The sequence below is a fragment of the Balaenoptera borealis genome (assembly GCF_965194805.1).
Source record: "Balaenoptera borealis genome assembly, chromosome: 11".
In the NCBI taxonomy this organism is placed as follows: domain Eukaryota; kingdom Metazoa; phylum Chordata; class Mammalia; order Artiodactyla; family Balaenopteridae; genus Balaenoptera; species Balaenoptera borealis.
Genome location: NC_138868.1, coordinates 62,286,201 through 62,312,528, shown reverse-complemented (window position 1 = coordinate 62,312,528; position 26,328 = coordinate 62,286,201). Strand labels below are relative to the sequence as shown.

Here is a 26,328-nt window from a genome sequence, read left to right as displayed (position 1 = left end):
ATATATATAATATATATATTATAATTTTATATATATGTATATTTTTTAACCACATGATTGAGTCACAGAGTCATAACTCTGAGTAGGACTTCATGGACTCCCTTGAACAATATTTGTTTGTTCATTTGTTTGTTTAATAAATGAAGTAAAGCACAAAATTCCAAAGCTAATTGGTAAAGACGCTAGAGCCACATCCACTGAGTATTCTTGAAAATACACTATCCCTGGATTTTGCCACCTATCAGAACGTAAAAGCACTAATCTGAAATAGTGAATTATCCTAACCTATCTATATTTTGATACATAGGATATATATGTGAATATACATACATTATGTGAATATACATATACACACACAAATAATTGCAGAACAATTTACTTTAAGGAAATATGAAAGTTAACTGGGTTTGTTTCTGTGTTTTTTGTTTTTTGGTTTTTTTGCACACAGCTATTAATAAAAATCAAGATTAGGCAGGAATTTCTAGATGGCAGAAAGCCAAATACAAGCTTTTTGCTTTGCGAACCCCACCCATTTACTAATCCTAAAGTGGATTAGTGCTGCAGAAAGGGAGTTTACATGGCCAGACACCCACAAGCCAGCAGAAAACAAAAAGGTCACTTTTCATACATACAACACATACTTTTACATGCATTATCCTGAAAAGCACATTGTACAATTCCACATACTTTTCTTAGTGATTTATGCTTTTATGCACACTTATTTTGTCTCCTATTCATCAAAAAAAAAAAAAAAAACCACACCTTTTTCCTAGTTTACCTGACTTTCTCATTATACCTTACTTTGAGGACAAGCAATATTTAGAACAGACACATTCCCTGCAAATGGGTGGCGTGCAAGCATAATCTAATCTAATATTCATAGTTTTCGATCCGTCATTTCACGTCTCCAGTGTGACTTTTCCCCAAGTGCTTTTCAACCCTGTATTTTGTACCTGAGGTTCATACTAAAATTATATCAACGCAGTGATGTTTTCATGCTTGTTGACAAAGGATGGGCAAGAAATGAAGGTTACCATGGAGGTGATGTAAACCTTGAGCTATGCACATGCTCAAAAGCTCAAAGTTAAGCTGTTGACTGGCTGGTACTAGGTAAGGAACAAGGGGCAAATGAGGAGGCAAACTTGGAATCTAGAACATTCAGTGTGTGACAACAATTTTAAGAAGGAGTGTGAGCATTCAATCAGCTCCTTGATATATAGCAGGGCTCTACATTAGACAAGAACAAATGGGTTTAAAAAATATATTTTACCATTGTAAGTCAATTATACTTCAATAAAGATGTTTAAAAAATAAATAAATAAATAAATAAATAAATAAAAAGAATGTTTGCAAAGAAAAAAATATATATATTTTACAGCAGCTCCATGGCCCTATAAATCCTAGGGAGCTTCCCTGGAAGCCCAATGTAGAAAAACCCTGACTTAAGCCTTGTCTTTGACTTAGAGTCACAGAGCATTAAATATAAACAAGACAGCCTGAGATGGCATTTCAAAATGGGAGCAAAGAATTTTATTTCAGTCCAAGAGCAAGCTCCTCTGGTTCGCCTGCATTTGACAGCTAACTCAGTGTTTCAGTTTATTAATGTTGGAATGAGAACATTTTTTTTATTAGCATAATTATAGGCTCTTGAAGCAAGTCAGTTTGGACTTCAAAGGGGCAACCAATTCCAGAAACTCTGCATTAGGTGGTAGACACAATAAGTCATAGGCTGTCCTCCCAAAGGAGCAGGAGGAAATCAACCAGAGCAGCGAAAAAAGGATGTAGTAAGAAAGCAGATCAGGCAGAGGGAGGGGGTAGGAGAAAGGCGAGAGAGGTCAGCAGCAGGAGGCGGGAATAGAGACAGCCACCGAGGAAAGGTAAGGAAGCGGGAAGCCAAGGGAATGCAGTCACAGATGCAGCTGCAGAGAGATCAGGAGAGGATCACGGAGGTGAGAGCCTGACGGGGGAGGAAGGAAAAGGACGAGGGGGGAGAGCGAGAAATGGAGAATCAAGGGATTCCACCTCTGCAGGGCAGTGGATGTGGTATCGTTTCCAGGTGGCTAGGTATTTGGCCAAAGAGAAAACTGCAATAGAAAACTGCATGCAATGCTAAATGGTGAAGGAAAAAGATAGAGGAAGGAGATTTTAAAGAATCTGGAATTACACGTCTGGGTTCTACGGAACTACCAGTGCCAAGAACAGCAAAGGCTAGTTTTGTATATATTACTCTGACGCTGGCAACTCTTAGGGCAGCGGATGGAGTTTGGGAGTTTGGGTTTCAGACAGCTCCGGGGCTGCTTCTCCTTCTCCCACCTCCCACACCCCTTATTGAGTTAATGCTGGTCGTTCTCTCAAGATGTGGCTGAGCCTGAAGCGGTCAGCCTGCAGCCAGCCTTTCATGGAACCAGCCCAAATGGAGAGTACAGTTCAAGGAGTGAACTGGGTGGGGAGGCACTGAACTTGGCCACAGGAACATAAAAGGCTTTGACATTGATTGAGATGCTGGGGCGGGGGTGGCAGTGGGAGGAGTCGAGCTCTCCTTAATGCCCAAAGTGGGGGAGCTGCGAAGGGGGGCTGGCCCCTGCACTGACCAATGGGAGCTGAAGGAGCAACCCCTAGAAAGCAGGCCTGTGACAACATGCCTAGAGGGGGCGGTTTAAGGAGATGGAAAGGCACAGTGGCCCACAGGTACTTGCCGGAGCTGGGGCGGCTGTTAGAAGGCATCCTTTTGTGGTACGTGGTGTAGGGGATGGCGGGGAGGGGGGAGGCATCCACTGAGCAGCACGCTGGCATCGGTGCCTGTCACAGAGTGTCGCCTGCAGCCTGAGGCTAGAGGCAGCCAGTATGTATTATAGGAGGAGAAGGCAGCTTAAGTGTAGGGGAGAAAGCAGGCAGTTAGTATATCACAGACTGGAGCTCTCAACCCAGCTCTGCTGGCTTGGAAGCTTTTAACCTCTCTGTGCCTCAGTTTCCTCCTGTAAAAGTTAAGCTCAGCAAAGTTCTTGGGAGAATTTGCAATAACAAGCCCAGCACAGTACCCAGTACCCTCTTGCTCAATATTCCAGTACTAGTATTATCTTTATTAGTAAGCTCCTTCCACATTTAAATTTCTGGTCACAGTTTAAGGAAAGCCGATTTCACTGGATTTCTTCCCTCTTTAGTCCCTCTCTCTTTTCTGTCTCATCTCCTGATTCTTTCTCCCTCCTTTCCATTACTTACTGAGCATTTACACTGTGCTAGGAACTGCACCATGGCGGTGAAACCTGATTTCTTGATGATTTTTCTCTAACTATGGGAGTGTGGCTTTTTGGCTCTGTTCACATCCAGAGCTCTGGCAACTAACCATGGAAACTTAGACTTTGCTGGGGAGTTGTTTTCTGTAGGGAGCTGGGTTCTGTGCGCTAAATTGGGAGGGCTGGAAGGAGGGAATTGGTTAGTAATTAGAAAAGATTTAAATGACTGAAAATACCTCCCTGACTGTGTAAATGGAAAATTTTCTGATGCTTACAATATTCACTTGTGATTGATGGTAAAAGACTGCACACAGCCTTGGCTAATCTATGAAGCCCTGATATATGCTTAAAGGAACAAAGGAAGTGAGGAAGGAGAGGTAATTCCAGAAGAAGCCATTCTTCCTCACGCCTTTGATTTTATGCAGTTTGTCTTTTCAGAAGAGTTTTGAACTGATTCTGTTGCTTCTTCCAGTTCTCCAAATGACCAGAAAGAAACTTTTTAAGAAAATCACTGACTCAGAGTTAACGCTATATTTTGTGTGGTCAGCTACCACTTCCCAAAAGAGGCCACATTCAAGATGGCAGCTCCAGCAACAGAAAACCCCACCCTACAAGGAAAGCTGATTGCCTCTTTGTCAGGGTCTTCCATATCTCCTCCACTCATTCTCATCTCATCACTTTCTTTTCTAGTTTGTCTTCTTTTCATTATTAGCCACTGGAATTGGCCATCAGTTTTTTGGTAAGCTGGTTAATAATGCTTTTTTTTAGAGGAATAGGACTCTCAAGTCCTCTTCAGAGAAAAGGAAGAAATTCATCAGGCACATGTAATTGCAATCACCCTCCATAATAGTTTGTGAGGAAGGGAATTTGTGTCACATCCTAGGAATACATGTGGATTAAAACAATGGCTGGAACTGCCCTCATGAGGCTTAGAGTCTAGTTGGTGACATTTATTCATAAAAAGGTAATTTAAATGGAAAAAGAAAGCAAATTATACAATACAGTGTCAGTTGATTTATTTTTTAAAATAATAATTATATTTGGAGGTAAATATATGTGCTTGTGTATCTATATACAGTCGACCCTTGAACAACATGGATTTGGACTACACGGGTCCACTTATACACAGATTTTTTTTCCAATAAATATAGTATATTCCATCATTTGGATGTACCAGGTACTATTCTAGACATCAGGAATATAGCTGGGGATATTATTTATATATGTGTGGAAAAAAATGAAGTCATATATTTAATTTATTATCAGTGGTTACCTAAAAGTTAGAGTAGAAAGGAGATACTTAATTTATTTGTTGTTCTTCTGTATTGTTTTAATTATTTGAAATGAGCCTGAGTTATTTCTATGCCTTAAAAAATAATAATAAAACATTAAAGGACAATGAAAATTAAAACAACACACAAGAAGAGTAAGTAAATTGAATTATCTCCTTCTTTTTATTTAGATAATCTTTCTACAGGTAATCATTAGATTACCAGCTAATGATTCTAGAAAAAACAGCAAATTAGAAAATTACCATTTTCCAACCCTCAATAAAATAATTGTTTCAGGCAAGCATAGTCAGTAGATGCTAAAAAAAAAAAAAAAATTGAATGAAAGTTTATTGGAAAAAGGATATTCACATGGTTTCAAAAATCACCCCACAGATTTGTGTTTACAAAGGTGCCTTTAGAATGGAGAGATCTGGTGGTCCTTAACCAAGGGGCCAAACTTTGTATCACCAATAGTGAGACAATCTCACATTTTGTCCTTGGAATGTGATACAGTGAGAAGTAGACAATATTACTCACAAGATTTTGTGACAAAATATTTGACCTGATTCTGATCAAGAAGAAACAATTAGACAAATCTAGAATGTGGAACAGTCTATAAGCATCTGGCCTGAACTCAAAAAAAAAGAAAGAAAAAAGAAAAGGAAGGAAAGGAGGAAGCGAGGGAGGAAGGGAGGAAGGGAAGGAAGGTAGAAAGAAAAGAAGAAAAAAGGAAGAAAGAGAGGGAGGGAAGAAGAGAGAAAGAAAAAGAAAGAGAGAGAAGAAAAAGAGAGAGAAGAAAAAGAGAGAGAGAAAGAGAAAGAAAGAAAGAAAGAAAGAAAGAAAGGAAGGAAGGAAGGAAGGAAGGAAGAAAACATTGCTTTGATCTTCAATTGAAGAGAAAAAAATCTGTAGAAGACGTTTTGAGGACAGTTAAGGAAATTTGAATAGGTACAGTATATTGCATCATATAGAATTATCATTAGCTTTCTTAGGTGTAACAATGGTAATGTGGTTATATAGCAAATATCTTTACATTGAGGAGTTGTTTTGCTGTATGTTAGGTTGGAAGCGACCTGATGTCTGCCACATGTTTCAAATGGTTCAGAAAAAAAGGTGTGTGTGTTTACGTGTGTGTCTCTTCTCTCTTCTGAGCCAGATAGATAGATAGATAGATAGATAGATAGATATCAATCGAAAGAGACAGACAGGTAGGCAGAGAAAGAGAGAGAGAAGGAGGGAGAGAGAGAGAAGGAGGGAGAGAGAGAGAAGGAGGGAGAGAGAGAGAGTAAACATGCCAAAATATTAGCACCTGTTAAATCTGGATGAAAATATGGAGTTTCATTGTTCTGTTCTTTCAATTTTTCTGTAGTTTGAATTTTTCAAAACAAATAGTTGGGAGGGAGTTTGCTGCAACAGTCTAGATCAAGACTTAGGGCTAAGGTAGTAAATTAGAAAAGAAAGAACAAAAGTAAAAGATATTTTGAAGGGAAAATAGATTAATAAATATCATTTCTCAATGAAAGTGGTAAATACAGTTCAATTTTCAACATTTTTGTCTGTGCAGATCTCCTCCTTTTGATTTGGCTGGTGAAACAATTGGAAAGAGAAGATTTAAGAGTCCTTGATACAGTTTGCTTGAACTCAGAAAAACTGTTTCTGGGAGCTTTTAGACAGTGACATGATGAGCTTATTTTTAGGTGAGAAATAGGTAAGATAAACGCTAAGATGTAATTATGGACAACAGTCAGATGCCAAGATACACACAAGCCCAAACACAAAAGAATATCATTATCCTGAGGAGCTATAGTGAAACAAACATCAGGGGATTCCTGCCTGCAGCAGCCAGAGTTTGAGTTTTGTGTTAATGGATTTTGACCAAGATAAGTCCATTAGCACCTTATTCCTACTCAAGTCTTTCAGATGCTTTAGAAATGGACCATTTGATCCAGGGGTGTCTCTGGAGACAGTTTTTTCCTTCCTTTAAAACTGATTTTAATGCTTATTAATGAGGTCGACAGAGCGGGGAGTGGGGAGACCAAGAACCTCTTTCACAAACCCTATAATCTCATTAAGGTTCATTTGGAATTAGCATATTTATATGAAAAATGGTGTTGATCCAGTATTTCTTATTGCAGGTGCTATTGCATTTTTGGAAAGACAGTTTTTCACTGTGTATGACTGTGCCAGAGTTTGCAGGACTTAACATGCCTGAGCCTTGCATGATTAATGCCAATGCTGATCCCAAACTCTGACATTTTAAGAACAAAAAATACCTAACTCTTCCCCACATTTCCATACCCAGTTGAGAATTTCTGGCAGATTCTAGGTCACTGAGGGCAGAAGCATTGCTTTTCCCCCCAATGCATCCCCAAAACTTAGTACAATGAAGATACTCAGTAAATACCGAATGGATTTATATAATGTTTGAAAATTTGATTATTCAAATTTACTCGGTTTTCCTATAAACATTACTATATTTTTAATCTTCCTTAGTAGCTCTTTTTTTTTTTTTTTTTTTTAGTAGCTCTTTTTTTTGTCAAAGTAACACAAACCTCAAATTCAATAGTTAAAACTTTTTCAATAACTTTAAAATTGTTCTTACAATACGTGTTCACTTAAAAATTATTCAGATTCTACCTTAAAAAACTAAAAATAGAACTACCATATGACCCAGCAATCCCACCACTGGGCATATACCCTGAGAAAATCATAATTCAAAAAGATACATGCACCCCAATGTTCATTGCTGCACTATTTAAAATAGCCAGGACATGGAAGTAAGCTAAATGTCCATCAGCAGATGAATGGAGAAAGATGTCATACATATATACAATGGAATATTACTCAGCCATAAAAAGGAACGAAATTGGGTCATTTGTAGAGATGTGGATGGACCTGGAGTCTGTCATACAGAGTGAAGTCAGAAAGAGAAAAACAAATATCGTATATTAATGCATACATGTGGAATCTAGAAAATGGTACAGATAAACCTATTTGCAGGGCAGGAATAGAGACGCAGATATAGAGAACGGATGTGTGGACTCGGGGAGTCGGGGAAGGGAAGGTGGGATGAACTGGGAGATTGGGACTGACATATATACACTACCATGTGTAAAACAGATAGCTAGTGGGAACTTGCTATATAGCACAAGGAGCTCAGCTTGGTGCTCTACAGTGACCTAGATGGGTGGGATGGGTGGGAGGAGGTCCAAGAGGGAGGGGATATAGGTATACATATAGCTGATTCACTTCACTGTACAGCAGAAGCTAACACAGCATTGTAAAGCAACTATATCCCAATAAAGAAAAAAAAGAAACCCAGAAAACTAAGTTTTTTTTAAGTAATTGAATACTTGCAATCAGTGCACTGATTTCAAAGGGGAGGATATGCTGAGCAAATGCAGAAGGCTGCTTTTATTACCACCATTCATCAGAGAAAGACCTCAGCTTCAAATCTGACCCCAACCTAAGGGAATCTGTCAGTCTGTAATCACACACACATCTATCCCAGAACAGAGAGCTTAGAGGGTGAGGTGAGAAGCAGATCTTGAGGGCAAGAATTTAGCCTCGCGCCCCACAGTTTGACCCTTTGCCTGAGCACTTTTGGCACTTGAGTGATGTGGAGGTGAGTGATTCTTCAGCAACAATGTTTTCAAGGGCATTGAGACAGGGGGTGCGGGCTTCAAAGACACCTCCACCGTGATACCTACAGCCCAACACGGTTCTGAGAGACATGGGTATCGACAGAGACCTGTGCATAAAGTGCAGTATGGTGGACAGAGCCCTGGAATGAAGAGAATGGGTCAGTCGTGGGTTGTATGGGTGGGTCACTGTTCTCATGTTCACGTGTTCCTTTCCAAAGTATATCTTAAAGGAAGTTCCCGAGCCATTCTGCCAAGCCCTAATTGGTGATAGAACCCCAAAGGGCCAGAGAGTTTGTAAATCAGCAGTCACAGCACAACTGGAGATAGAAATCAAATTTAGCATGAATGAAGGGCCAGCAAGAGTACATAGGAGAACAAAGACCTACATTTCCATGAGAGGTGCCCACATCTGACTGATCATCTGTCATTAGACAGCTTTTTTTTTTTTAACATCTTTATTGGAGTATAATTGCTTTACAGTGGTGTGTTAGTTTCTGCTTTATAACAAAGTGAATCAGCTATACATATATATATATTTATATATTTATATTTATATATAAATATATTATATATTTTTATATATATATATATATCCCCATATCTCCTCCCTCTTGTGTCTCCCTCCCACCCTCCCTATCCCACCCCTCTAGGTAGACACAGCTTTTTTTAAAATAAAAATTCTTGGGTCTCACTCTCAAAGATTCTGATTCAGTGAGTCCAGTTTAATCATCCATTCTCCCCCTAGATGACAAATTCCTTCTGAAGAGGACTCTGATTATAACCCGGCTCATAATAATTAGGTAATAAATGGTTGTCAAATAAAGTTTAATGATTTAAATAAAATCGATGTGTTCTAATAGTTATAATCATTTATTAATTCAAGAAACATCATTAGGTATCTATGTAGTGCTCCAGGTATTAGAGGTATGGATGTAAAAGAGACCAAGTCCCTACTCACTGGAAGCTTTTCGTAGAGTGGGTGAGATGATAAACGAGGAAAATGTCAGGGGGGTCTAAGTTCTATAAGAAATTAAAACAGGATGTTAAAGATAGGCTGGAAGCCTACTTTAAATGGGGTAGTTAGCCAAGAGCTCTCAGAGGAATTGGGCTTTAAGCTGAGAATTGTGAAAATGAGGGATCAAATGTGACAAAAGCTAGGGAAAAGCACTACAGTCAGAAAGACAGAGGATATACATGGGCCCGAAGGCTGGAGGGAACTGGCTTTAAGTGAAGCAGAATGAAGGTCCTTGTGCCTGTAGGGCAGAGAAGAAGGCAAAGAGTGGAATGAGATGGAATCAGAGGGATGGGTGGAAGCCATGGCTAGGCGTTTGGATTTTATTCAAAGTACAGCAAGAAGCCAATGGAAAAAAATTAGCAGGAGAGAGGCATGATCTAAAATAACTTTTGAAAAGATCATTTTGTCTGTTGGGTTGAAAATGGATAGAGGAGAATGGGGGAGCCAGAGTGAGAGCAGGGAGTCCAGTCAAGAGACTACTGCAGTATCCCCAGGAGAAATGGTGGCTTGGCCAAGGGGGATAGGGGTGGAGTTAGAGAAAAGTGAGTGAAATTGAAATACTGCTTGGAGCTAGAAACAGACATGCTGATGGATTATATGCAGGAGGTGGGAGGGAAAGAGAATTAAGGTTGATTGGCGTGTAGGTTCTTGGTTGAGTGGTTTGAGTGCTGGATGGTGGTATTACTATTTACTGAAAGTGGAAAAACTCCCCAGAAACAGGTTTTGAGGAAAAAATTAAGAGTGTGATTTTGAGCCTGATGAGTTTGAAAAATCTTGGACATTCAACTGGAGATATCAGGTAAGCAAACAGATTTATAAGTCTAGGCTTAAGGGAGAAGTCAGAGCTGGAGATACTAATACCATATATAATATAAGGTTTCAACTATTTTTGCTTACATATTCGTATAAAGATAGTTACTTTGTTACTCAAAACACATGAATCCTAAAAGTTATTTACTGTGTTTTGGCCTGTAGTAAGTTGGGTTTGGATGGCCCAAATTACACCTTCTCATTTTCAGTTAAAGACTCCAAAATGATCAGTCCTCTACAGATGTCCTGGTAAACCAAAACATTTTTAAAGGTTTCTTTTTCTTTTTTTTAATATATGCTTACTTTTGCATCAGCAAGCCAAATTTAAAAGGATGTTAATTTTAACTGCTAAGACATGTAAATATCCAATATCAGTTTTTCATTTTGCCTCTGCTCCAGGAGGATTCTGGTCCTGAGCTTTTATGCAACAACTGTCAGAAATGTTTTCACTCGAAACCAAGTGCAACAGCCTCCAGGAGGAGAAGGGGACTTAACTAGAAATTTCCACTTCAAATACAATGTATAGTTCATTCACTCTGGGACATGCTGGAGGGTGTTTGAAAAGTTTAATGCTGAATGAATGTTTTTCTCAAGCTGTCAACAAAATACATATTAAGCATAGAATATATTTGTTTATTAATCACTAGAAGGGACCTCAGATTTTTAGCGTGAGGCTCTCTTTCTAGATGAAGAAGCTGAGTCCCAGCGAGGAAAAGGGACTTCCCAAAGTGAAATAAGCTAACAGCAGGATGGGACAAACACTCGGGTCTTCTAACTCCTAGGACTGTGCTTTCCTCTTTCAATGCCTATAATCTTAGCACTTCTCCTTGGCCTGCTAAGTCTTTATTGATACAATTTTACACTAGTCCAGGTCATCCTCTTACTTTGTGAGTGTCAGGGGAAGGGGTCAGTAATAGTTAATAATTGTATGTCCTTACTATATACCAGACACTGCCGTAAGTATTTTATATGTATTAACTAATCTATCCTATACCAACTCTGTGAAGTGGGTACTCTTATTAGCCACATTTTGTACAGCAAGCCTTTTCTATATTTGGGTCTAGTCAGATCAGGGTATTGACCTTAGGAATACCAAGAATAAAATGATTATTAAAATTAACTATTTCTCGGGACTTCCCTGGTGGTCCAGGGGGCGAGGGGGCAAGGGGGCGAGGTTCAGTCCCTGGTCAGGGAAAAAGGATCCCGCATGCTGCACCGCGTGGCCAAAAATTAAAAAAAGAGAGCAAAATTAACTATTTCTCTAAGCTTCAGATCGATATTTCCCAACTGCCTGTAAAACTGTAGATGCCCAATAGACACAGCAAACTCTACATGTCTAAAACAAAATGCACTATCCTCTCGTCCAGACCCACTTTCCACCCTGTGTTCCCATTTTGATTAATGGTATCATCACCCCCCTAACCACCTTCTCATCTCCCATTTCTCATCCACTCAACACTATAGATACTATTTAAACTCTATTTGGTTCCCAGAAGTATTTGAGAAGAATAGCTGTATAGAACCTCCCTCTGTGTCCTCTCTCAAGTCTACACTTATTTCCCACCCGCAATTCCATTCTTATTTTTCTAATTCAGGCCTTCATCATCTACTATGTTTAATATTGCAGTAGTCTCCCATCTTGTTATCCTATTTTTGATTACTTAGTTCTCCAACTCCAACTTTTCACTGTTGCCATAGTTATCCTTCCCCAAACACAAATCAAACTGCGTTAAATGCCTTTGTAAAACCCTCCCCCCGCCACTTATTGACAAAACTTCTTAAACTCAAAGAGGCATTCTGCTGGCACCATTTTTCCCTTCTCTCTCTCATGCTCCATGCCAGCCACGCCAGCCTGCTCACAATTCAAGATTGAATGGGATATTTATAGTTTCCTTGCTTCCTTCACAATATGTGATAAAGATCACAATACATGTAAATGCTTTTATTACATTCGTTTGTTTATATCTCACCTTGTTCAGTTAAAAAAAAGTGAGGTGGGAAAACAGTTGACTAACTGTAAAATACTTTGAGATGTTATTTTTAAGCCATGGAAATCACTGAATTTTGAATTACCAGGGACCCTAGAAATGGTGGGGTCCAGCACCTTCTATTTTCTTCAGCAGCTCATTAGCTGGCCTGAGTTAAGTTAGTGACAGAGTTAGCAACAGAACCCAAATTTCCATCTCACTATATCACATCACTTCAGGAAATTAAAAAATAGATTTTTTTTTTCCCTCTTGAGAAAAGATGGAGCCTTCTACATTGATTTAATTCACTGGTAATATACCTGGTCATTTTACTATCCCTATTCTCTCTAAATAAAGTAGAAATTGTTTGGATTCTGCCCCAGTTTCTTCCCAGCTGCCCCCTGCTACATACCAGCAAGACCCCCAACTGTGAAATAATTTGCTTGAAACAGTCCCCAGTGTTCTGCATCTGACTAATTTTAATTGAAATCCGGTGCCAATTATCTAGCCCTTTCCCACTGGGTCAGCCCTTTGTATTTTTTTCACAATTAACAATTCAGTTAAATGTGTAGTTCTTAGCTACTCTTAATCCAAGACAATCTTATACCAAATCTATCCTTTGGTTTTATTATTGCTGATAAAAGCCATTTGGAAGTCCTCATTTAATAGATAATGGATATGTACCTACCCAACGTGCCAGGTGTTCAGTTGAGTACTTTATTTGCATTATCTTAATCATCCTTACAGCAACCCAGCAAAATAAGGGTTACTATCTTAGTTGCATAATGAGGAGACTGAAGCTCAAAGGGGTTAAGTAACTTACCCAAGGTCATAGAGTTGGTAAATCATGGGACCAAGATTTGAATTGTGGCCTTCTCAAGTCTAAACCCAGTGTTCGTCCCATGACAGTTTTCAGAGCAGGTGGATGGCATGAGCTGGGATGGAAAACTTCAGCAACCATGAGCAGTGGTGCTGCCTTCTGAGAAGCATCTCCACAGGGATCGATGCAACTTGGGAGGCTGTTAGTGGGGCTGGCAATAGCACATGCCTCTTGCATATTATCTGTATTCTCTCTAGCTGTAAGCACTCCTGGGGTACAGGAGTGATGGTGAAACAATATTCCTCAATTCAAAGCTGAGGAATGGCTCCCCATTTCAGTGAAGATAAACTGTAAATTCACTTAATATGTCATGGTTAGGAATGCTGACCCTTAAACCAGATTGCCTGGGTTTAATTCCTGGCTTTGCCAATATACTAGCAGTGGAACCTTGGACAAGTATTGAATCTGCCTTTGCCCCAGTGTTCTCTATAAAATGGGCATGTATGTGTTCCTACCTCATAGAGCTGTTGTGAGGGTTAAGGAAATTGATATGATTGATATGTAGGAAATGCTTAGAACAGTGCCTGCCACAGAGTAAATATGTACATGTGAGTTATCACCACTACCATCATCTTCATCATTATCATCATCATCACCTTCATTTCTCCTGCCTCACCTCTCATCTCTTTCCCACTCTCCTTTCTCCCCTCTCTGCCCTTTAGTAACTAACAACTACTTTCTTTTCTTCACGTGTGCCAGACCCCCTCTCACCTCCAGACCTTCATATCTGCCTCCCTCTCTGCCTGGAATACTCTTGCTACTCCTCTGCCCACCCCTCTTTCCACAGCCCTGCGTGGACACCCTGCACCCATCCTCACCTGGATGACTCATTCAGATCTCATTTCTGATGATCCTTCCTCCAGAAAACCTTCTGATACCTCCTCATACCTAGTAGGGGCCCTTCCTTTGGGTCTCAGAGCACTCTGACCTTATCCTGTCATAGCACTTAACCACTAGGTGCTTAATCGTGTGTTTACCTGTCACTGCCCTCCACTGAACAGTAAACTGATTGACAATGGCTATGTGTCACTCTAGTTCACTCCTTCCCTTAAGTTGGAAAAGGAAATGACAAAAATGGATATTTTAAAGAAATGGATTTTTTTTGTCAGCGCTGTATTTAGCTCTAGATACCACACCAGGTGCGTATTAAAGAATAATAGTGTGAGAGCTTCTATTTTGCTATAACTGACCTCACATGCACTCAGCTGAGTCTCTGATGAGGCATTAAATAATAAGATGCTAGAAATAACACTCATAAGAGCCATCCCAAAATGAAACAGACTAGAAAAGGAGAGAGTTCCCTGTCACTGGAGGTATGCAAATAGAAACAAATGGTCACTTGGTGAGAATGATAGGGAGGGAAGGGGAAGGGAATGAGGTCGTTTAACCTAGAAAAGGGAAAACCATCTTCAAATGTTAGATAGAGGACCATAGAAAAGAAGCAGTCATAGAAAAGAAAAAATATTCTGTCAGCCCTCAGAGGGCAGAACTAGAACCAGGAGGTGGAAAGTACCAGGAAGATTATTTAGATTCCACACAAAGAACTTTTTTTTTGATCACTAGAGCTGACCCCAAGTGGATTTTCCTGAAAGACAGTGAGTTCTTCAACAGGTGAAGCCAGTGTCAAATCAGCTTGGATGACCATTTGCCTGGGATAATGTAGTGAGATTATTCACTCACTCACTTAACTTATTCAGTCACTCCCCTCTTCAGTTATTACACACCTACAATCTACCAGGCACTAGGCTAGAGACTCAAGCTCCAATAAAACAAGCTCCTATCTTTAGGAGCTCATAAATAAGCACATCCCACAAGTCCATTCAGACGCAACCTCTAGAGGAGAGCGGCCAAGGGGATGGAGTAGAAAAGTCCCCAAGCTCACCTCCTTTCATGAGCACACCAAAGTCACAGCTATCTGCAGAACAACCATCAGTGAGAAAGACTGAAACCTACCAGAAAAGACCTTCTACACCTACAGATATGCAGAAACCACAACGAGACGGGTAGGAGCGGGGGCGGGGGGTGGGGTGGGGACGACGACTGGTGATAAAATCAAATCCCCTACCCCCCGGGGTAGGCAACCCAAAAACTGGAAAATAATTATATTGCAGTTGCTCTCCCACAGGAGTGAGAGTTCTGAGCCCCACGTCAGGCTGCCCAGCTCAAGGGTCTGGCACCAGGAAGGTAAGCTCCCAGAGCATTTGGCTTTGAAGACCAGCGGGGCTTAATTGCAGGAGCCCCATAGAACTGGGGGAAATAGAGACTTCACTCTCAAAAGGGCGCACACAAAATCTCCCACGCGCCAGAAACAAGGGCAAAAGCAGTCACTTGATAGGAACTTGGGTCAGACCTACCTGCTGGTCTTGGAGAGTCTCCCGGAGAATCAGCGGGGCGGCTGCTGAGCTCCAAGACAGCCATATTTGGGAGCGCGTTCTCCCGTTGCGTCAGCGGCGCTGGCGGCGCCAGGTGGGACCCTCCCACTACCTCGTTAGCCCAAGATCTGGCCCCGCCCAACAGCCTGCCTGGGAAGGTGCTGGGACGCCTCAGGCCAAACAACTTATCTGAGCGGTTCACAGCCCCACCCATGCGCAGACAGGCTGCGTAAAGACTCAAAGAGTCCACAGTTGCCTCTGGACGTGCCTCTAGACACAGCCACGCCCACCAGAGAGTCAAGACCCAGCTCCAACCCCCAGTGAGCAGGCGCCGGCCCTTCCTGCCGTGAAGCCTGCGCAAGCCTCTAGACCCACCCGGGGGCAGACACCAGAAGCCGGAAAACCACCACCTCACAATGCAGGCCAGATCCTACCTTGGGTCCAGCTGGGCCCTGGCCCTGCCCACTAGCAGGCCAACGCAACCTCCCAGACACCTGGACCCCATACCCAACTGTGTCAGGAACCAGCCCCCCTCAACCAATGATCTTAAACGAGTTTGGGGATCCCTGGGCCCTGCAGCCAGACTCCAGGAACCAGCTCTGCCTGCCAGCAGTCCAGCGCTAACCCCAGGACCTGGCTTCACCCGCCAGTGGGTGGGCAACAGCCCCAGAGTCTTCAGGACCCTGACTCCACCACCAGTGAGCCAGCACTAGGCCCAAGGCCCCCTAGGTTTCTGCAACCAGCCACCTTGTGACCAGGCCCCACTAAACAGCAGCCAGCAGCAGACCTACCGGACCACCCACATAGCCTGCTGCAACAGAAGGACCCGTGCAGCCCTCTTAGGGCTAGAGCATATAGCTTGGGTGACAAGAGGGGAGTGCACTTCTAGGACACATAGGACGCCTCCTACAGAGGGCCACTTCTCCAACCTACCACAGACATAAAAATACCAACAGCAACTTAGATAAAATGAGGCAACAGAGGAATATTCCAGACGGAAGGACAAGATAAAACCCCAGAAGAACGAACTGAAGTGGAGATAGGCAATCAAGATGATCAAAGAACTAGGGAGGAGAATGGTTGCACAGAGCAAGAAGTTAGTTTTTAACAAAGAGTTAGAAAATACAAGGAACAACCAAAGAGAAATGAAGAATACAATAACTGAAATGAAAAATATACTAGAAGGAATCAATAGTAGACTAAATGATTCAGAAGAATGGATCAGTGAGCCGGAAGACAGAGTAGTGGAAATCATGGCCACTGAACAGAAGAAAAAAAAAGAAAAAGGAATGAAAAGAAATGAAGACAGTTGAAGAGACCTCTGGGACAACATCAAGTACACTAATATTCACATTACAGAGGTCCCAAAAGGAGAAGAGACAGAGAAAGTGCCTGAGAAAATATCTGAAGAGATAACAGCTGAAAACCTCCCTAACCTGGGAAAGGAAACAGTGACCCAAGTCCAGGAAGCACAGAATGTCCCATACAGGATTAACCCAAAGACGAATGCACCAAGACACACTGTAATCAAAATGACAAATATTAAAGATAAAAGAGAGAATACTAAAAGCAACAAGGGAAAAGCAACAAATAACATACAAGGGAATCCCCATAATGTTATCAGCTGATTTTTCAGCAGAAACTCTGCAGGTCAGAAGGGAGTAGCATGATATATTTAAAGTGATGAAAGGGAAAAGCCTACAACCAAGAATACCCAGCAAGTTTCTATTCAGATTTGATGGAGAAATCAAAAGCTCTACAGACTGAATCTTTGAGGACTAGGAGAAGTTTTCCAGGTGAGGAAGAGATGAAAAATTATGTTCTAGGTAGAGAAAATAGCATGTGCAGAGATGCAGAAATGCCTGAATCAGAGAAATGAAAAAGGTCAACATGGTGGGAGAATAATGTGGTTGAATCAGCTTAAAGGTATACATCATACATCGGGAGTTGAAGAGAGTCACAAAGGCTCTCTCCATTTCTGAAATTCTGATTGTGATAGCATCCTTTCTATAATACTAAGAAATAGTCAAATATTTCTGGAGAACATTGAATCATTTATTCAGGGACTCCCTGGAGCCCCAGGCCAGGGGCCCTAGTGACTGAAATAGCAAATAGTTCTCATCTTTTAAAAACAAAAAGAAAAAGTGTTGACTCTGGACATGCTCCACCATTCACCTTCACATTAGCATCTGAAAAAACCCTACAACTGCTTGAATCAACTAGAAGTGCTAAATTTCTATCTATCAGCAACATGGTTGCGAAAAGGATGTTATAACAAATAGAATTTAAATTTTTCTACGATCTAATGACAGTTGTATATATAAGGAGATAGCAATAGATGGAATTTTCTAGCCTACTCAAAGCCTTTCGCTTCAGCCCTATACCATCTGATCACCATAGGCTGGGCCATAATGTCTAAACCAGGTTGTTTGGGCTGTGGTGGAGTGGACCAGCTGCACCCAATTGTGTGCTGCAGTCTCAGGGAGCTTGAAAGTCAAGTTTCTCCTCAGAACTGGATAGGTTATTAAAGGGAGAACAGTGGGAATTGGTAGTTAAGAGCTCAAGAGTTTTAGTTAGACTGTTTCAAATCCTTAACCTCTTCCAACTACTTAACTTTGAACAAGTTAGTGATTGTCTCTGAGCTCTGTTTTCTTTTCTTTTTTTTTATAATGATACCTTTCTTTTTTATTATTTATTTTTATTTTTGGCTGCGTTGGGTCTTTGTTGCTGCATGCGGGCTCTCTCTAGTTGCGGCGAGCGGGGGCTACTCTTCATTGCAGTGCACGGGCTTCTCATTGCGGTGGCTTCTCTTGTTGCAGAGCATGGGCTCTAGGCGGGCGGGCTTCAGTAGTTGTGGCTTGTGGGCTCAATAGTTGTGGCTCACGGGCTCTAGAGCGCAGGCTCACTAGTTGTGGCACACAGGCTTAATTGCTCCGTGGCATGTGGGATCTTCCCAGCCCAGGGATAGAACCCGTGTCCCCTGCATTGGCAGGCAGATTCCCTGTGCCACCAGGGAAGTTCTGAGCTCTGTTTTCCTATTTGTAAAGTCAGAAAAATAATCCCAGCCTCCTGAGAATTAAACAAGATAATGTATAAAAATCTCCTATATATATGAGCATGCCTCATGCTGTTACCAATGATTATCATTGTTAATCTCAACAGTAACGAATGGCGTCCAATCTCCCAGTCCATGCTTTAAGAAGAGAAAATTAAAGCTCAAGTAGAAAAATAGAAATAATAAATATGTGAGGCTGTATCATACTTGGTATTTTAAAATGTCATATTAATAATGTAAACTGTTTTTGAATGCCTCTGAAATGTTATTTGAGCAAAGATTAATGATAAAAACTCAAACCTCAGAGATAGAAATAAGAATCAAAGTGACCTTGAAAAGTTTGAAAGACTGGAGGAAAGCATGTTTGCTAAAACCTGGAGGAAAATCAACAGGGCCACGGGCAATGTAGTATTGTTCAGGATAACCGCAGCATCAAATGTGGAGACCCATGTAGAATTAGGTCCAAGATGAGCAAGATTTGATTAATACTGGCCCAGTGGAAAACAAACACACATAATAGGGCGCATCTGCTACAGTGGAAAGAAGCCTGGGCTGGGCAAAAGAAACTCTGGGCTGGTGCTGACCCTGTGCTAACTCTGATATTACTTTGGGCAGGTCCATTCCCCTATGGAAACCATCTCTAATGTGTAAGCACTGGATGAACAGCTCTTCCAGTGCTGAAATTGTTCCTAAAAAAGAAAAAAAAAAAAAAAAAAAGGAAGAAAAGAAAACCATGAAGTAACCCAAACATTATATTCAGTATTCGTTCATTTCCATTAGATTTTATTTCATCACTTATGATCACAACTCTTTGAAGAAATACTCACAGCATAATAGATATCATTTCCTGAATGCCTCTTTGCGCCAGGCTCTGTGTTAAGGGCTTTACAGTTATTGTCTCATCTATTTCATGCAACAGCCCTGATAGGCAGGTAGATATTATACCCATTTTACAGGTAAGGAAGCTGAGGTTTGAAGAAGTTAAATGACTTTCCCAAGTTACTTAGGTATAACTGGTGGACTCAGGGTTCAAATCTAGTTCTCTCTGACTCCAAATCTTTTGTTCCTTCCCACTTTTTCATGGCCCCTTAGTGCACTAACTGAGAGAAATTCAGAGGATGGTTAAAATATTGAAAGACGTAGAAGTCTGACACTATAAAGGAAAGGTCCAAGAAAGGGTGTGTTCACCTGGTTCTCACATCAAACACCAAAATATTTTCCAGTACAACAAAGATTAAATGGCTAAAAATTAAACCAGGGTTGTACTAGAAGAAAGCATGGGTAATTTGTTTAGTATGTATCAGAGAAGGGAATATATAATACAAAACTCAAAAGCTAAAAAGGAAAACAAAATGTGACTATATAAAACATTTTAAACTTCTGTATGGCAAGAAATAACATACAAGGGAAAAGTTTAAATACTTAAAATACAATAATAAAAAATACAAATACCAAACTAGTAAGAATATTTGCAATAGTTATCTGAGATGAAGAACCAATATTCTTAATATGCAGATAAATTTTTAAAAGCGCAAACTACCCAAAGCAAAAAAAAAAAAAAAAAGGCAAAATAAGTGAACAGGCGTTTTATATAAAAACAAATTTAAATATCCAACAAACATATAAAAAGCTGTTTAACCTCATAATTGGAGAAATGCAAAATTTAAAAATATAATTGTCTACCTATCAGAATGGCCAAGGTCAAATGTTAGGGTATGAGCAATTTTTACAAGAGTGTGAGGAAGTAGCCAATCATATTATTTGTGGGAGTATAAATTAATACTACATTTTTGGAAGCAACTTGGCATTAGCTACCAAAATTTAACACTCATACCCTTTATCCAACAACTTACTGTTAGATGATATTTATTATAAAATTGTTTGTAATAGCAAAATACTAAAATAAGCTAAGCGCCCATCAACTGTGCCCTGGTAAAATAGCTTTACATTGACTAATAGAACCCTCCATGGCTATTAAAAAGAATAAGATAATGTATAAGAATATGTGACTGAAGAATGCTCTCAGGATTAAGAGAAAGAAACTACTATGTATAAAATAGATAAGCAGCAAGGATATATTGTACAGCACAGGCAAATATAGCCATTATTTTGTAATAACTTTAAATAGAGTATAATCTATGAAAATATTGAATCTCTGGGCATACACCTGAAACTAATATAATATTGTAAATCAACTATACTTCAATAAAAAAAGAATGCTCTCTAAGATGTGTTAGTAAATGGAAGAAAATCAAAGTATAAAGCAATATTTAAAATATTATCTTTTTGTGTAAAATTTTTAAATTATAATTTTATAAACCTGCTTATATTCATAACAGAAATAATTGGTAGTATATACAAGAAGCCATTAACATGGTTACCTTTGGAGAGAATAATTAGAGGTAGGGGAAGGCTTTTATTTTTATACCTTTTTGTATGGCTTTAATTTTCACATATGTGCATTATGTACATTCAGTTATCCCTCAGTTGTCCCCAGGGACAACACACACACACATACACACACACACACACACACACACACACACACATATCAAAATCCACAGATACTCATGTCCCTTATATAAAATGGTGTAGTATTTGCATATAATCTATTCATATCCTTCCATATACTTTAAATCATCTCTAGATTACTTATAATACTTAATACAATGTAAATGCTGTGTAAATAGTTGCCAGGTATGTAGCAAATTCAAATTGTGCTTTTTGGAACTTCCTGGAAATTTTTTCGAATATTTTCAATCCGAGGTTGGCTGAATTTGCCAATGCAGAACCTTCAGATATAAAGGGCTGACTGTATATTAATTATATTTTTTATATCAATATGTTATCTGGGCAATGAGATTATGGCCTGTTTTTGTTCTCTTCATTATTAGTTTCTGTTTGTTCAGGAAATAAATATTTTTTAAATGTACAATAGCAAACTAAAAGAAACATAATGCATATACTTTTTAACTTAAGAAGTGTATTCCCAGGGAATTTATCCTTCAGAAACACCTTCATAAGAATTTTTTTTTAAATAAATTTATTTATTTATTTATTTTTGGCTGCATTGGGTCTTTGCTGCTGTGCACGGGCTTTCTCTAGTTGCGGCGAATGGGGGTTACTCTTTGTTGGGGTGCGCGGGCTTCTCATCGCGGTGGCTTCTCTTGTTGCGGAACACGGGCTCTAGGCGCGCGGGCTTCAGTAGTTGCAGCATGCAGCCTCAGTAGTTGTGGCACATGGGCTTAGTTGCTCCGTGGTATGTGGAATCTTCCTGGACTAGGGCTCAAACCCGTGTCCCCTGCATTGGCAGGTGGATTCTTAACCACTGCGCCACCAGGGAAGTCCCCATAAGTATTTTTAATGGTAAGAAGCTAGACACAGCCTCAACCTCATCAGAAGGGATCCTACAGAAAAAATACTGGTACATCCATACCATGGGATACTAGGCTCCTGTTAAACGTTTGAATGATATGAGCTGAATTGGATGATGACCACAATAGATTGTTAAATGAAAAGCTAAACAAAAACAAGTTATACAACTATATATATGATATGATCTTATCTGTTTAAATTAAAAGTCAATAATATATTAAAATATAAAATAGAAACAAATCGCGATAAAGCGACCTGCTTGCACCTGCATATAGCAGATTTCTAAAAAGCATACACTAAAAACTGCTAATGGTGGTTACTTCTGGGAGTGAAGGTGGTGAGGGGACTTTTTACTTTTCTTTTTACACCTTTCTGAAACATAAGAATTCATTACCATGATCATATATTATTTTTTAATAAAAAGTTAAGTCTAATTGTTTGACAAAAGAAGAGGTCATTCGGCCTATGACGTTTGTGCATTCAGCTTCCTGTAGGCAGGAGCCTAGATCAAATTACTTTTCTGTCTCTTCTGGCTCTCTGAGTCATACTTCTGACTCATCGACACCTAGACAGTCTCTGAAATGACTGTTATTTAATAAGGATTAAATCTGGAATTTTATAGTTCAAAGAGGTTTTAGACTCAAAGAGCCTAACAGTCCCTTCTCCCTGAGGCAGGAGAGAGTTGAGACTCAGAGAGGTGATATGACCATCACTCAGCTAGTAAGGAGTGGCCCAGCCAGACCCAGGTTCACTCAGTGGACTTCCCAGTGTTACCGTGTAATCAAAGCTCTCAGTAAGCATAGAAAGCCAATCAATGCTTTCACCAGAATAGAAAGCCATGAAATTAGTAAAAGTGAATAAGGAGACTTTAACAAAGTTATTATGAGAGGACCAGCTTGTGGGATTAAAGATTACAGATGTTCCAGGCCTGACAGGGAAAACTCAGTGGCAACCCCCATCCACCACTCAATATCGTTGTCAAAGAAGACTGATGAGAAGTGAAATAAGATTCTATATTTTATGTGTAGATAAGCTGATCAGTTCTTTTATTCTTTTTCATGTTCCATAGCCATCTTCCCTGGAAGTAAAAGGAAACAGAATTCAGATATCAGCTGTGTAGTTTGGAAAACTGGACTCTGTGTGTTCAGTTGAAACTGAAAAGCTTCTTAGGGGCTTGTCTTGTTCACCTTTGTTCCCCATCCACCATCCCTCTCCTGGGCACACACAGAACCCTGTCATTGGAAAGCACTTAGTAATTACATTGTGTTGGCTTAGACTGAATTGATTTGAGAAAGATTTTAGCTTTTGCGTCTCATTAAATTTGACTTCAGAGTGATTTTTCCCTCTCGGCAGAGTTTTGTGCTTAATTTTTAGATGCTCTGTTTCTCTTTTGGCAAGGGCCCCAAAATGGGAGTTAGCAAGAGCAACATAAACTCCTGGCATTCTCTATTTCATTTTGTCACAATTCATTCTGGAATTATACATAAGAAATGGGGCAGTCAAATTTATTTTGGTAACAAGGCTCAGGGCTGTCTAACCAAGCTCAGGATGACAGGACCAGGCATATGACCAAAGAGAGGGATTTGGCAGGCAGCCAGCCCCATTCCATACAGTCTCCCCAGAATCTCATATGAATATATTATTCTGTCAGCACATACTTGTCTACATACATTACATGTGTCTTTCTTTATTATCCTGTTTTCCTTCTAATTTTGAAGGCTCCTATATAACCCAGAAATCTAGGAAACTCATAGAAGCATATTAAATGCACACACTAAAATCTTACTGGACATGGGTAGGCAAAACTTTCAACCCATTCAGACCATGGCACAAACGTCCGAGGTGAAATTTCATGTTTCTGCTAACTAAAGTTATCAAGAGCATGAAATTTGATAGGTTAACACTCAAATGCCTGGGTAGGACATGAAGGGTTTTGAGGCAGGTAACATAATCTTAGCCTCTCAGTTTTGGGAAACTTTTTCCCTCTATCAGAATAATATGCCTTATGAAATACCAAAATTCTCCGGCTTCCCTCTTTCAGGTGAATGGCATTGACCTTCGTGGAGCATCCCATGAACAGGCTGCTGCAGCACTAAAGGGGGCTGGACAGACGGTGACGATTATAGCACAATACCAACCTGAAGGTCAGTGAGAACTCAAACTTACAGTGTTCTGATGTGTTTCTGTGTGAACGGGTGCCTGCATTTCTGATCACCGGTATTAACCAATCACCATCCACAAGATTTTTTAAAGCAATCTATGGTGAAAAATTTGTGGTTTATGTCCAAAGAACATGAGGCTTTGTTACTCTTAATTCCAAGGAAAACATCCAACAGTTAGAAAGGCCTGTTTGAAAGTATGAATTTAAACAAATAACAAGTAGCATCAGCTTTATTTCATTTATATTCTTATCTGGTATGCACCTTTGGTCAGCAATGGATACTATAAAAGCAATTAAGATTTAGGAAGCAAGGGGGAGAGATCTCATCTACAGAAATAGACCATGATCAGTAGACCATAGTCTCTCCTTGTGGCATTGACTTACTCTTATTAACACTAACGTGGTTTTTGGATGTCCTTGATGTGGAATTTTTATTTTATTTTATTTTATTTTATTTTATTTTATTTTATTTTATTTTTGCCTCTTCTGCCACACTATCCCTTGCTTGGAATACATCACTGTAAACCCTGAGACTTGGTGAGATGTCATGAGTTGAATTAGCCAATTGAGATTTGGTGAGATATTCTAAATTAGATTAGCCAAACCTGCTTTTTGATTGGTTTCAATATCTGTTTCTGCGATCAGAATGAGGATCAGTGAGACAGTTGGGATGTTCCCTACTGTGGAATTGAGTTCTTAGCAAATTTATATATATTAATTGCTCTTTTGTTAAAGAAATGTAGTTATGTATATCACTGTGGACTAGACTTTACAAAAAAAAAAAAAAAAAGAGGAATATGGTTCTGTCTTCAAGAAATGTAGTTAATTGTTTTTGGTCTACATGGCTAGCAGAGAGGAGAATTTAACAGATGAATATGAAAGTACAAGGGACCTTCAAGGAAGAGCCTTTGTGCATCCACATGCATAAAGAGCTTCTTTGGCCTTTTCAAATGATTCTTTCTTAGCATCAGTTGGTCTGTTGATGTTCAGAAGATTGAGGTTTGTGTCTTTCCTGTGACATCTTAGGTTTTGCCGTTAATGGTGGCCAACCACATGTTTTACGAGAGAATAAAGAAAACATTCTGCCATTATGTGTTTTGGTATGTCACTTTCACTTTGCCTGACTTTAGAATTAGAATTTGCAATTAAGTTATACCAAAAAAAAAAAAAAAGTATTAATTGCTTTCTTCTATTGGCCTAGCCCAGATATGGCCAGAGAGCCATCTGGGAAGAGGGGATTTGTGTTTGTCAAAGATGGATGTTGACAGCACCAAGGAAACATTTTCTTCCCAGACAGTTTTGACAAGTCTTTCTACTTCTTAAAAATTAGTAGATATGTCTTCTAATAGGAATAAACAGCTCCAAAGTACCCATTGTAAAACAGAAAATGAAAAAGATCTGGGTTAACACAATTTGATGAACAAATTCTACTTCATATAGAGTAAGAACTTGTTCATGGGATTCTTCCATTTTTTTGATAGCTGTTATCTTTGGGTCTCAAACTCTATGCCCTACACCATAATCTGATGCAAAGCATAAATATCGCTGACTGTTTTCCCATTTCTGAAAAATTTCATCTCAAACAATTCTGGAGACTGATAAGATGGTCAGAACCATAGCTACACCAATTAGAAGCTCTTGATAGTGAAGACAGTCATTCAAATAACCTTGAACAGAATGATTCCAAGCTTTAAAAGTTACAATAAAGGACAAGCATGTCCTAGTTCTATCAGCATAAATCTTCATCTTAAGCGTCCTTACAGCTTTGTTTCCTTTAAGCAATATACTCACTTTGGATACTATGCTGTACTTTATCAAGATGCCTGTTCAAAGCATGTCTTATAAATCAAATAAATTGATTTTTAAAGTGCTTCTAAAGAAACCTGCAAATAACAACAACAAGCTTAGTATTTCAAAATGCCAAAGTACAAATCAGACTCAACAGAATGACTTCCCTATTTTAATAGCCTAACTGCATTCTAATTTGTCATGGCTTTAAATCAGTTGGAAATGTGGTAATGCAACATCAAGCAATCATTCTTCTCCCTTTGCAAAGGGAGAAGAATTTAACTATTCTTAATTTAACTTAATTTAGCTTAATATAGCTTAATTTAACTATTGTTTGAAATGGAAAACTGATTGGATTGTTGTTTAGATCATTTAGGGACATGTAAATTATATGACATAGTTAAAAAATAATGATCAATTTGCCTTTAAAATAACAAGTGAAAAGAAGAGTATACCATGAGATTCCATTAGGAAATTCTTACCAAGTCCCCTTAATTTGCACCAGTATTGTGAGGTATCCATGCTAAGACAAATTTTATTGACATCTCTTGTGACATGGTCAAGAACCAGGCTTTCTGCAAAAATGTTTTTCACTTACATTCAAATACTTTTATCAGGAATATTCTAGATGCCTTGCTCAATATTACTAGATATTCAGAAAATTCCACTTTTACCCCTATCCCAGGTCCTTGTCTTTAAGGAACTTTTTATCTCCTTCAGGAAAAGAGACTTAGATACATTTAATAGAGATCAGTTC

The 26,328-nt window shown here is 39.5% G+C and overlaps 1 protein-coding gene and 1 long non-coding RNA gene across 19 annotated transcripts in view; one reads left to right on the top strand and one right to left on the bottom strand.

Annotated features, from left to right (window-relative positions):
• The window catches only part of LOC309606382, a 136,588-nt gene extending 121,128 nt beyond the window's left edge, over nucleotides 1-15,460 (bottom strand). Inside the window, exon 1 of the long non-coding RNA XR_014231786.1 lies at nucleotides 15,175-15,460. This is a non-coding gene — a long non-coding RNA (uncharacterized lncRNA). The remainder of the gene's footprint in view (nucleotides 1-15,174) is intronic.
• Nucleotides 1-26,328, top strand: part of DLG2 (discs large MAGUK scaffold protein 2) — a 2,068,078-nt gene that overhangs the window by 1,728,959 nt on the left and 312,791 nt on the right. For all 18 annotated transcript variants that reach the window (XM_082343299.1, XM_082343288.1, XM_082343300.1 and 15 more), the window contains one exon: nucleotides 23,664-23,766. In XM_082343299.1, the coding sequence (XP_082199425.1) occupies nucleotides 23,664-23,766 (103 nt within the window). The remainder of the gene's footprint in view (nucleotides 1-23,663; nucleotides 23,767-26,328) is intronic.